The sequence below is a fragment of the Salmo salar genome, chromosome ssa18, assembly GCF_905237065.1.
Source record: "Salmo salar chromosome ssa18, Ssal_v3.1, whole genome shotgun sequence".
Classification (NCBI taxonomy): Eukaryota; Metazoa; Chordata; class Actinopteri; order Salmoniformes; family Salmonidae; genus Salmo; species Salmo salar.
Window position 1 is genome coordinate 67,843,852 of NC_059459.1, and position 12,831 is coordinate 67,856,682.

Consider the following 12,831-nt stretch of genomic DNA (forward strand, 5'->3'; position numbering starts at 1 on the left):
CTATGCATTTGTGCAGGTAGCGTTCTCCTGGCATCTGCCAAACCCAGATTCGTCCATCGGACTACCAGATGGTGAAGTGTGATTCATCACTCCAGAGAACGCGTTTCCACTGCTCCAGAGTCCAATGGCGGTGAGCTGATGACTGCTTGTGGATGTTGTAGAGCAAAACATATGACACTGTTGTGTTCGTGAGAGTCGCTAGCTTAAACTGTTCAGGTTTTACTTACCTAACGTAGCAGGGCTAAAAGAAACACCTGAAACTAGATCCTCTACATACTGGTCTTGACGAGAAGAAAAAAAATGTTGGGGGAGGTTCTCTTCTGTACTGTTCAACCGGTCCAGTAAATGTGGAGGAGGAGTTAAAATGGAGTGTCGCCTTGTTAACGTCCAAAAGAGGAAGTTGCGTCACAGGCTCTCTTTCCATTTCCCCTGAAAACCAGAACATCCGGTTGTTGGGGACTTGGCAGATGCTAGGGTTTTACAGACGATTTTGTGACGATTTTCTTGTCCAGATCCTCTCATGTTTACAAAACATCGCTTTCAACAAGCTCCATGTTATGGAATAGGTGCAAACTTTATATCGGCGGAAAGAGAGGATGGGTGCAGAAACACTAAGTCTCTAGCATAAACACATAGGGAGCTATTCAATATAAAAATGATGTCATGCTAGAGTCATGATCTTTGGCTACAGCCTCGGAATTTCACAAGGCCTTTGTTTGATTTTGGAATGGTGTGCGTGTGTGCTGTTGTCAATGCAACCTGTCACGAAAGGTCACAGGTGTCACTGTTGATGACTGAGAAAATTACTGAGGGGCCAGTGATGGGGGCTTGATGTGTGTGTGTGTGTGTGTGTGTGTGTGTGTGTGTGTGTGTGTGTGTGTGTGTGTGTGTGTGTGTGTGTGTGTGTGTGTGTCGGTGTGGTCCTTTTGTGTCTTCTCTAGGATCACTGCATTGACCTATGACCTACTGTATGATCCTAGGAAGTAGTGCTGTATACTCAAACTTAACTCGTCCACTGTATCAGTTGACTTTCTTTCCATTCGGTATGAACTATTCTGGTGATCTAGAGACAATATGTCACAGGTGTGTACAATATGTTGTTAATTTAAGCCAGTTTGCTACAGCAGGAAAGCAAATCCTGCAGCATCAGAAAATGTTATGGCAAATCAAATCTCAAGTTCTAAAGAGAAAATTACAACACTTTGAAGCCTTTTTAAACCTTGAATACACTACAAGTTTGTGTTTCCTGCTGTGCGTAAAAATTCTCAACATCAAAAGAGTGATCAAATTAAGATCCTACATCTGTACAGTACCTTGTTCTTTGTGAATGTACATTTGATTGTTTCCCTGGTTTGCTGCACATTTTCAGTGGCAGATTGAGGTCTTAAACGTGAAGTCATGTTAAGAATGGAAAGTGTCCTTGCATGTGAATGTTTAAAAAAAAATCTCTTAAAAACACAGGGATTTAAAACCAATCCAACGGAATCACAACAAGAGCCGTTATCTGGCCACAAGTGGTGTGGCTGCGGTCCAGAGTTAGAGCGTTCAGATTTATGTTTGACTTGTTCTGTCTCAATTGTTAGTCTTAGAAGAGAACAGGCAAATAAGATATTTCATTTTTTAATTTTTAATACATTTGAGAAAAAAATATGTACAAACCTGTTTTCACTTTGTTATTATGAGGCATTGTGTGTAGATTGATGAGGGAAAACAATAATTTATTCAATTTTAGAATAAGGCTATAGTGTAACACAATGTGGAGAAAGGGAAGGGGTCTGAATACTTTCCGAATGCATTTTATCTGGAAACACAAAACCCCCATTTTTTAAAGAAGGACCACAGGGATTGTGCCTGTGCAACAGTAGATATTAAGCTTGATAGATGTTTGTATTGTACATTTGATCAAGACTTAAAGATAACTAAGGTTATTTTCAGACAACCAACAGAATAGCAGTGATTTGTACATTCCCCAGTTGCTCCCCACATGGGAAGATAGAAACACAGACTATAGGAAAACGCTGGTGCTCTTTTCGCTGAGGGGGGAATTTGTTAAACTCAGCAAATCTGTCACTGTGATTGGGGACTGAGATGTGGAGATGTGCTGGGTATTCTTCTGGATTCACTTTCAGGGTTTCCGTTTGTCTGTTTGAGATCCCACTAATGGATTACAGGCTCCCCATGGTCTCCAGAGAAGATTTCTAGACTTTGGCTTCTTGAATCACTTCTTTGGCTCCTATGGTTAGTTCACGAGCTAGTCTAAATGGCTTACCTCGTCATTTTCTGAGCAAGAAATGATGGCGATGAATCTGTCTGGTACTGTATGTTGTTTTGTTGAAAGTGATGCACATGGAAATCATTACATTAACATTTTAGTCATTTAGCAGACTTACAGGAGCAATTATGGTTAAGTGTCTTGTTCAAGGGTACATCAACAGATTCGAGGGGATTCAAAGCAGCAACCTTTCAGATGCTGGCCCAACACTTTTAACTGCTAGGCTACCTGCTGCCCTCCTGCCATCCTCCTGACATCCTCCTGCCGCCCTCCTGCAGCCCTCCTGACATCCTCCTGCCGCCCTCCTGCCGCCCTCCTGCAGCCCTCCTGCCATCCTCCTGCCATCCTCCTGCCATCCTCCTGCCGCCCTCCTGCAATCCTCCTGACATCCTCCTGCAGCCCTCCTGCCATCCTCCTGCAGCCCTCCTGCAGCCCTCCTGACATCCTACTGACATTTTAGGCCTAAGCTGCTTCTAACACCATGCCCTTGTGTGTTTACAGGATTGATATCTCACACACATTTTCATTGGATTTAGATGTAAAACCTATATTCTCTTTCCTCTTTCTGTAGATATCGAGTCTGAAAGCATACATGTAGCTCTGAGGGTTGAAGGGCTGTTGTGCTCCTCTCTGTGGGGCATTTTAACCCGGGCCTGGGCGCAATCTTAACAATTTACAGATAATCTGGACTGGACCCTTGCTGGCCTACTTCCTGATCAAATGGAGGGTATCCATAGGAGTCAGGGGTCAATGGACGTGTCACTAAGAGATGGAAATCAGTCTCTTTGTGGGTCATTGGGGGCTGAAGCAGATGTGCTAGCTCTTGATTCACTTTCAGGGTTTCCATCAGTCTTTTCCAGTCTGAAATCTACTCTCAGTTGGTCTTCTTGGCTAAAGTCAGTTATTTCTGAGCATATTTCATCTATCACAGTGTGTAGTCTGCCTGGTACACCTCGCTGGGACACATTTAGGAAATTCACAAGGTTTTCTTTCTAACACCGTCTTTCGTTTTGGCATTTTAAGATGTATTCGTTTACCTTTCTTTTTCTCCTTCTCTACTTCTATCCATCCTTCCTTCTTTCTTTCTCTCTCGCTCCCAGTACACAGTGTGTGAATCAACGAGAGCCTGGTCTAGCCCCTCGGAACTCTCCCCCTGTAGAGAAAACTGACTTCCACATCTGTATTCAGAAAGTGTCTCGAAGTAGGAGTGCTGATCTAGGATCAGGTCGCCTCTGTCCATTCATTATGATCTGAAAAGCCAAACAGATCCTAGATCAGCACACATTGAGACGCTTTATGAATATGAGCTCAGGTCTGTTAATAACCCCAGTGTCTACCTAAGCCAGCCGACCTGCCAGTCCAGGAATTAAAATGAAACTTTAATACAGTATTTCTACTGTTTCACTAGAAGTGAAATATTATTTATGCATAAATAACTGCGTTTCCTGTCAACTATAAATGAGGCTGTAAAAGGGGATCCAGGGGCCTCAAGGACATGTAGACATTTACCCTTGCTTATGAGCCCGAAGGTGGATATCATTGAGAATGTATGGGCTACTTCAGTTATCAGATCAAACACTCACTCACTCACTCACTCACTCACTCACTCACTCACTCACTCACTCACTCACTCACTACCACCACCACTCACTCACCAACCACTCACCACTCACCACCACTCACTCACTCACTCACTCACTCACTCACTCACTCACTCACACACACACACACACACACACAAACACACAGACATATCCACATGCAGTACAGTCTACACATAGCTGGTGTGTATTTGATGTGGCTACTGGTCGTGCGGCGGTTAACGCTGCTTGGCTGACCCTGGTGTGTTTAGGTGGGGAATGAGTGTGTTTTGGCACGGAGGATCCATTCCTGTGGCAATGCCTGGCCCCTGTTAAGTACTAGGGCATGAGAGAGAGAGAGAGAGAGAGAGCGCGAGCGAGCGTTGGGTAGTAAATTAGTTCTAAACACTGATTAGTCAGATCAACACCATGTATCCTCTATTACACTGCTCTGTGTGTTCTGGTCTCAACAAGCTACCACAGTGTTTTCTGTCCTTCACCCATACATGGCCTAGAGCTAGATGGTACAGCTCCCTTCACGACTGTGTACCTCTTATATTGTCAACTTCATATTTTGTCAAAATTCATGCATTGTGGTTTGACAAACAGTTCTGATTGAGTATAGCCTATCCATTATAGTGAGTTGGAGATACCGATTTCCTGACCTTCTGTACTGTTAGCTAACTGGTCTCTATAACACAACTGATCTATATAACACAACTGGTCTCTAACACAACTGATCTATAACACAACTGATCTATATAACACAAATTATTTATAACACAACTGGTCTCTATAACACAACTGGTCTCTAACACAACTGATCTATATAACACAACTGGTCGCTTGCAGAACTGGTCTCTAACTCAAATGGTTTATAACACAACTAGTCTCTAACACAACTGGTCTCTAACACAACTGGTCTCTAACACAACTGGTCCATAATACAACTGGTCTATATTTTATTTTACCTTTGTTTAACCAGGTAGGCCAGTTGAGAACAAGTTCTCATTTACAACTGCGACCTGGCCAAGATAAAGCAAAGCAGTGCGACACATACAACAACACAGAGTTACACATGGAATAAACAAACATACAGTCAAAACACAATAGAAAAAGTCTACATACAGTGTGTGCAAATGAGGTAAGATAAGGGAGGTGAGGCAATAAATAGGCCATAGTGGCGAAGTAATGACAATTTAGCAATTAAACACTGGAGTGATAGATGTGCAGAAGATTCATGTGCAAGTAGAGATACTGGGGTGCAAAGGACCAAAAATAAATGAATAACAGTATGGGGATAAGGTAGTTGGATGGGCTATTTACAGATGGGCTATGTACAGGTGCAGTGATCTGTGAGCTGCTCTGACAGCTAGTGCTTAAATTTAGAGGGAGATATGAGTCTCCAGCTTCAGTTGATTATTGCAATTCATTTCAGTCATTGGCAGCAGAGAACTGGAAGGAAAGGCAGCCAAAGTAGGAATAGGCTTTGGGGGTGACCAGTGAAATATACCTGCTGGAGCGCGTGCTATGGGTGGGTGCTGCTATGGTGACCAGTGAGCTAAGGCGGGGCTTTACCTTGCAAATACTTATAGATGACCAGTGGGTTTGGTGACAAATATTAAGCGAGGGCCAGCCAACGAGAGCATACAGGTCACAGTGGTGGGTAGTATATGGGGCTTTGGTCACAAAACGGATGGCACTGTGATAGACTGCATCCAATTTGCTGAGTAGAGTGTTGGAGGCTATTTTGTAAATGACATCGCCGAATTCAAGGATCAGTAGGATAGTCAGTTTTGAGAGGGTATGTTTGGCAGCATGAGTGAAGGATGCTTTGTTGCGAAATAGGAAGCCGATTCTAGATTCAATTTTGGATTGAAGATGCTTAATGTGAGTCTGGAAGGAGAGTTTACAGTCTAACCAGACACCTAGGTATTTGTAGTTGTCCACATATTCTAAGTCAGAACCATCCAGAGTAGTGATGCTGGACGGGCGGGCAGGTACGTGCAGCGATCGGTTGAAGAGCATGCACTTAGTTTTACTAGCATTTAAGAGCAGTTGGAGGCCACGGAAGGAGAGTTGTATGGCATGGATGCTCGTCTGGAGGTTAGTTAACAGTGTCCAAAGAAGGGCCAGAAGTATACAGAATGGCGTCGTCTGCGAAGCGGTGGATAGGAGAATCAGCAGTAAGAGCGACATCATTGATGCATAGAGAGAAAAGATTTGGCTTGAGAATTGAACCCTGTGGCACCCCCATAGAGACTGCCAGAGGTCCGGACAACAGGCCCTTCGATTTGACATACTGAACTCTATCAGAGAAGTAGTTGGTGAACCAGGCGAGGCAGTCATTTGAGAAACCAAGGCAGTTGAGTCTGCCGATAAGAATGTGGTGATTGACAGAGTCGAAAGCCTTGGCCAGGTCGATGAATGCAGCTGCACAGTATTGTCTCTTATCGATGGAGGTTATGATATCGTTTAGGACCTTGAGCGTGGCTGAGGTGCACCCATGACCAGCTCGGAAACCAGATTGCATAGCGGAGAAGGTACGGTGGGATTCGAAATGGTCAGTAATCTGTTTGTTAACTTGTCTTTCGAAGACCTTAGAAAGGCAGGGTAGGATTGATATAGGTCTGTAGCAGTTTGGGTCTAGTCTCTCCCCCTTTGAAGAGGGGGATGACCACAGCAGCTTTCCAATCTTTGGGGATCTCAGATGATACGAAAGAGAGGTTGAACAGGCTAGTAATAGGGGTTGCAACAATTTCGGCGGATAGTTTTAGAAAGAGAGGGTCCAGATTGTCTAGCCCGGCTGATTTGTAGGGGTCCAGATTTTGCAGCTCTTTCAGAACATCAGCTATCTGGAGAAATGGGGGAGGCTTGGGCAAGTTGCTGTGGGGGGTGTAGGACTGTTGACTGGGGTAGTGGTAGCCAGGTGGAAAGCATGGCCAGCCGTAACACAACTGGTCTATAACACAACTGGTCTCTATAACACAACTGGTCTCTATAACACAACTGGTCTCTAACACAACTGGTCTATAACACAACTGGTCTCTATAACACAACTGGTCTCTATAACACAACTGGTCTCTATAACACAACTGGTCTCTAACACAACTGGTCTCTATAACACAACTGGTCTATATAACACAACTGGTCTCTAACACAACTGGTCTCTATAACACAACTGGTCTATATAACACAACTGGTCTATAACACAACTGGTCTCTATAACACAACTGGTCTATATAACACAACTGGTCTCTAACACAACTGGTCTCTATAACACAACTGGTCTATATAACACAACTGGTCTATAACACAACTGGTCTCTATAACACAACTGGTCTCTATGACACAACTGGTCTATAACACAATTGGTCTATAACACAACTGGTCTCAATAACACAACTGGTCTATATAACACAATTGGTCTATAACACGAGGGATGCATTGAGACGGCCATCTTCTTCTGTGAGGATCATTTAGCCCAATTCCGATCTTGGAGGGCCGAAACACTTCTGGTTTTCATTCTCTCTTTCTAACCAGGGACTGATTTAGATGTGGGACACCAGGTGAGTGCAATTGACTACTAGGTAGAAAAAAACAGAAGTGTTTCAGCCCTCCAGGATGGGAATTGGGCAGCCCTGATTTAGTCGATGGAGGAATGTTTGAAAACAAGCTCGGTAGCTCTGCAGCCAGACAGCTTCCCGACCTCTAGCTTCTTGACCTCTAGCGTCCTGACCCCTAGCTTCCTGATCAGTCTCAGGTGCTTCTAACACAAAGCATAATTGCCAAGTCAATAGGAGTATTATACACCTCAGGGATCTCAGAATTTGCTCATGGTCATGGACATGTTTTTGCATTTGTGTGTATACTGTCTGCACCGGTCCTTCCTTTACATGCAACTAAAAGGGCTGGGGTCAATTCCTTTTCAATTCCAGTCAATTCAGAAAGTAACCAAATTCCATCTCCAATTCCAAATGTTCCTAATTGAAAAGCATTGAAGCATTGAAGAGAATTGGAATTGGAATTTCAGTGGGACTGGAATTGAAATGGAGTTAACCCCAACCCTGGCAACAAACTACATTTCTAGGCTAAGTGTCATCTGTGTTGAGGCTAACACTGAGTGTCTGCGTCCTCTGTACAGCGTGCCCGCCTGGCACCTACAAGCCAGAGGGTACACCTGGAGGCCTGGGTACCTGCCTGCCCTGCCCTGATCAGCACCACACCTCCCAGCCCAGCAGCACCTCACGCAGCGACTGTGTCTGCAAGCAGGGCTACAGGCCCCAAGGGAAGACCTGTGAAGGTATGAGGCTCCAGACTGTCCACGCTACACTTCCAAAGTCAGACGCTCAGGGCCGTTTTCCCAGACACCAGTTAGGCCTAGCCCTGGACTAAAAAGCCTACTGAATGGAGAATGCTTGAAATAACTTTTTAAACCAGAATAAGGCTTAAAGGCCAATTCCACCACTTTTCAACCTCATATTCATTATTAAATAGTAGTGGAATTGCCCTTTAATCTGCATCTGGGAAACCGGCAGAACTCCCTAGGGTTCACACAACCTCAGACACAGGATGCTTCTTGAACTACGTACAGTAGTAATAATATCCGACCAACGTACCATGTCGTCACCCATTCCCCTAAGAACGAGTCAACAGCGTGCTCACGTCCATGTGTCAGACTTTCCCCCCTTTCTACAGCTGGGACAGGTTATGGCCCAAATGGCACCCTACTCCCCACATAGTTCACTACTTTTACACAAAGGAGTGCACTATATAGAGAACAGGGAGCCATTTGCGACGCAGACAGAGACTGGTGGATCCCAGAGCAGAGAGGTGCTATCTGTCTGTCTGACAACCTGTAATCTTCTGCTTTCATGCTCTCTTCCTCTGTGTCAGGACGGTTAACGTTCCCAAAGCCCTTAGGCTTCACCATAACCAAGCATCTGCCGCAGGGATCAGCCTCAATACCCAGGCTTGAGGGCTGTATGTGTGTGTGTGTGTTTTATTTTACTCTCCTTGTGATGACCAGAAGTCCTCACAAGGATCGTAAAACAAGGACAATTTGGACAAGTGGGGACATTTTCCCGGTCCCCACAAGGAAAAAGGCTATTTTAGCCTTAGGGGGTAAGTTTAGGGTTAGAATTAGGGTTAGTGTTAGAATTAGGTTTAAGGGTTAGGTTTTGGGTTAGGTTTTAGGAGTTAGGGTCAGGTTTAGGGGTCAGGGAAAATAGTATTTTGAATGGGAAACAATTGTTGGGTCTCCACAAGCATAGTAAAACAAATGTGTGTGTGTGTGTGTGTGTGTGCAGTATAACTGAGTGTGCGTGTTCATGCATTTGGGCTTTTGCATCAAATAGAGGAAATCAGAGTCTTTTTCATGTTTTACCCTTTCTCCTCTCCCTCCCTCTCTCTCTCCTTCCATCCATCTCTCTCCCCATCTCTCTCTCCTTCCATCCATCTCTCTCCCCATCTCTCTCTCCTTCCATCCATCTCTCTCCCCATCTCTCTCTCCTTCCATCCATCTCTCTCCCCATCTCTCTCTCCTTCCATCCATCTCTCTCCTCGTCTCTCTCTCCTCTCCCTCCCTCTCTCTCTCCTTCCATCCATCTCTCTCCCCATCTCTCTCTCCTTCCATCCATCTCTCTCCCCATCTCTCTCTCCTTCCATCCATCTCTCTCCCCATCTCTCTCTCCTTCCATCCATCTCTCTCCCCATCTCTCTCTCCTTCCATCCATCTCTCTCCCCATCTCTCTCTCCTTCCATCCATCTCTCTCCCCATCTCTCTCTCCTTCCATCCATCTCTTTCCCCATCTCTCTCTCCTTCCATCCATCTCTCTCCTCGTCTCTCTCTCCTCTCCCTCCCTCTCTCTCTCCTTCCATCCATCTCTCTCCCCATCTCTCTCTCCTTCCATCCATCTCTTTTCCCCTCTCTCTCTCCTTCCATCCATCTCTCTCCTCGTCTCTCTCTCCTCTCCCTCCCTCTCTCTCTCCTTCCATCCATCTCTCTCCCCATCTCTCTCTCCTTCCATCCATCTCTCTCCCCATCTCTCTCTCCTTCCATCCATCTCTTTTCCTCTCTCTCTCCTTCGATCCATCTCTCTCCTCGTCTCTCTCTCCTCTCCCTCCCTCTCTCTCTCCTTCCATCCATCTCTCTCCCCATCTCTCTCTCCTTCCATCCATCTCTCTCCCCATCTCTCTCTCCTTCCATCCATCTCTCTCCCCATCTCTCTCTCCTTCCATCCATCTCTCTCCCCATCTCTCTCTCCTTCCATCCATCTCTTTTCCCCTCTCTCTCTCCTTCCATCCATCTCTCTCCTCGTCTCTCTCTCCTTCCATCCATCTCTCTCCCCATCTCTCTCTCCTTCCATCCATCTCTCTCCCCATCTCTCTCTCCTTCCATCCATCTCTTTTCCCCTCTCTCTCTCCTTCCATCCATCTCTCTCCCCATCTCTCTCTCCTTCCATCCATCTCTCTCCCCATCTCTCTCTCCTTCCATCCATCTCTCTCCCCATCTCTCTCTCCTTCCATCCATCTCTTTTCCCCTCTCTCTCTCCTTCCATCCATCTCTCTCCCCATCTCTCTCTCCTTCCATCCATCTCTTTTCCCCTCTCTCTCTCCTTCCATCCATCTCTCTCCTCGTCTCTCTCTCCTCTCCCTCCCTCTCTCTCTCCTTCCATCCATCTCGCTCCTCATCCCCAGTGGTGTACTGCCCTGAGCTGTCTCCTCCAGAGAATGGTTTCTTCATCCAGAAGGTGTGTAATAACCAGTTCAACGCTGCCTGCGGGGTGCGATGCCAGCCTGGCTACGACCTGCAGGGCAGCGGCATCAGACTGTGCCAGCCAGACGGGACATGGTCAGGCTCTCCACCCAGCTGCAGAGGTGAGAGGGTGGTAGAACACACACACACACACACACACACACACACACACACACACACACACACACACACACACACACACACACACACACACACACACACACACACACACACACACACAAACAAACAGAAATGAAGTACGCAAACACACACAAACACACACACACACACAAAACAGTATTGAAGTATGCACACACACACACACAAACACACTAATGAAGTATGCACACACACACAGTAATGAAGTATGCACACACACACACACACACACACACACACACACACACACACACACACACACACACACACACACACACACACACACACACACACACACACACACACACACACAGTAATGAAGTATGCACACACACACACACACACACACACACACACACACACACACACACACACACACACACACACACACACACACACACACAGTAATGAAGTATGCACACACACACACACACACACACACACACACACACACACACACACACACACACACACACACACACATGTTGTATATAGTCAGTAAGAGGGCTTGTTAAGTTTGGGCAGGGTGTGTGGAGTTAGTAAGTTTGGGCAGGGTGTGTGGAGTTAGTACGTTTGGGCAGGGTGTGTGGAGTTAGTACGTTTGGGCAGGGTGTGTGGAGTTAGTAAGTTTGGGCAGGGTGTGTGGAGTTAGTAAGTTTGGGCAGGGTGTGTGGAGTTAGTAAGTTTGGGCAGGGTGTGTGGAGTTAGTACGTTTGGGCAGGGTGTGTGGAGTTAGTAAGTTTGGGCAGGGTGTGTGGAGTTAGTAAGTTTGGGCAGGGTGTGTGGAGTTAGTAAGTTTGGGCAGGGTGGGTGGAGTTAGTAAGTTTGGGCAGGGTGTGTGGAGTTAGTACGTTTGGGCAGGGTGTGTGGAGTTAGTAAGTTTGGGCAGGCTGTGTGGAGTTAGTACGTTTGGGCAGGGTGTGTGGAGTTAGTACGTTTGGGCAGGGTGTGTGGAGTTAGTAAGTTTGGGCAGGGTGTGTGGAGTTAGTAAGTTTGGGCAGGGTGTGTGGAGTTAGTAAGTTTGGGCAGGGTGTGTGGAGTTAGTAAGTTTGGGCAGGGTGTGTGGAGTTAGTAAGTTTGGGCAGGGTGTGTGGAGTTAGTAAGTTTGGGCAGGGTGTGTGGAGTTAGTAAGTTTGGGCAGGGTGTGTGGAGTTAGTACGTTTGGGCAGGGTGTGTGGAGTTAGTAAGTTTGGGCAGGGTGTGTGGAGTTAGTAAGTTTGGGCAGGGTGTGTGGAGTTAGTAAGTTTGGGCAGGGTGTGTGGAGTTAGTAAGTTTGGGCAGGGTGTGTGGAGTTAGTAAGTTTGGGCAGGGTGTGTGGAGTTAGTAAGTTTGGGCAGGGTGTGTGGAGTTAGTAAGTTTGGGCAGGGTGTGTGGAGTTAGTAAGTTTGGGCAGGGTGTGTGGAGTTAGTACGTTTGGGCAGGGTGTGTGGAGTTAGTAAGTTTGGGCAGGGTGTGTGGAGTTAGTACGTTTGGGCAGGGTGTGTGGAGTTAGTAAGTTTGGGCAGGGTGTGTGGAGTTAGTAAGTTTGGGCAGGGTGTGTGGAGTTAGTAAGTTTGGGCAGGGTGTGTGGAGTTAGTAAGTTTGGGCAGGGTGTGTGGAGTTAGTAAGTTTGGGCAGGGTGTGTGGAGTTAGTAAGTTTGGGCAGGGTGTGTGGAGTTAGTATGGAGACTGTCTGGCTGCTGTGTCAACGTATTCCCTGTAGATTGAGATCGTGTGTGTGTGTGTGTGTTTGGCTCACTGCCTGGGTGCCTTCCTGCGCGTGCATGTGTGCGGGTGTGTGCGTAGACGTCTGTATGTCTGTCTCTCTGTCTGTCTGCCTCCCTGTGTCTGCATGCGTTCCAGTGCGGGACCTCCCAGCCAGTTAAGGCATCAGGGAGGGGGTCTCCTAAAAGCCTGTCTCTCAGTGGTGCTGAAAACCAACCCACTAAACACACTCTTCTAGACCTCAGGCTGACACGGACCAGCCCTGCAGGATCAAGGTTTTTATTAAGGGATTTTTGCAGGAGAGCAAATGATAGTTCTCAGATAATATTTAGCTAATGTATTAGACAGATGAATCATTC

General features: G+C 46.3%; 1 protein-coding gene across 3 annotated transcripts in view; it reads left to right on the forward strand.

Annotated features, from left to right (window-relative positions):
• The window catches only part of LOC106577822 (sushi, von Willebrand factor type A, EGF and pentraxin domain-containing protein 1), a 192,705-nt gene that overhangs the window by 56,051 nt on the left and 123,823 nt on the right, over window positions 1–12,831 (forward strand). For 2 of the 3 annotated variants that reach the window (XM_045701416.1, XM_045701415.1), the window contains exons 4-5: window positions 7,997–8,155; window positions 10,552–10,731. In XM_045701416.1, the coding sequence (XP_045557372.1) occupies window positions 7,997–8,155; window positions 10,552–10,731 (339 nt within the window). Of the gene's footprint in view, window positions 1–7,996; window positions 8,156–10,551; window positions 10,732–11,642; window positions 12,748–12,831 lie in introns of those variants that run through there. The other variant, XM_045701417.1, reaches the window with a different exon arrangement.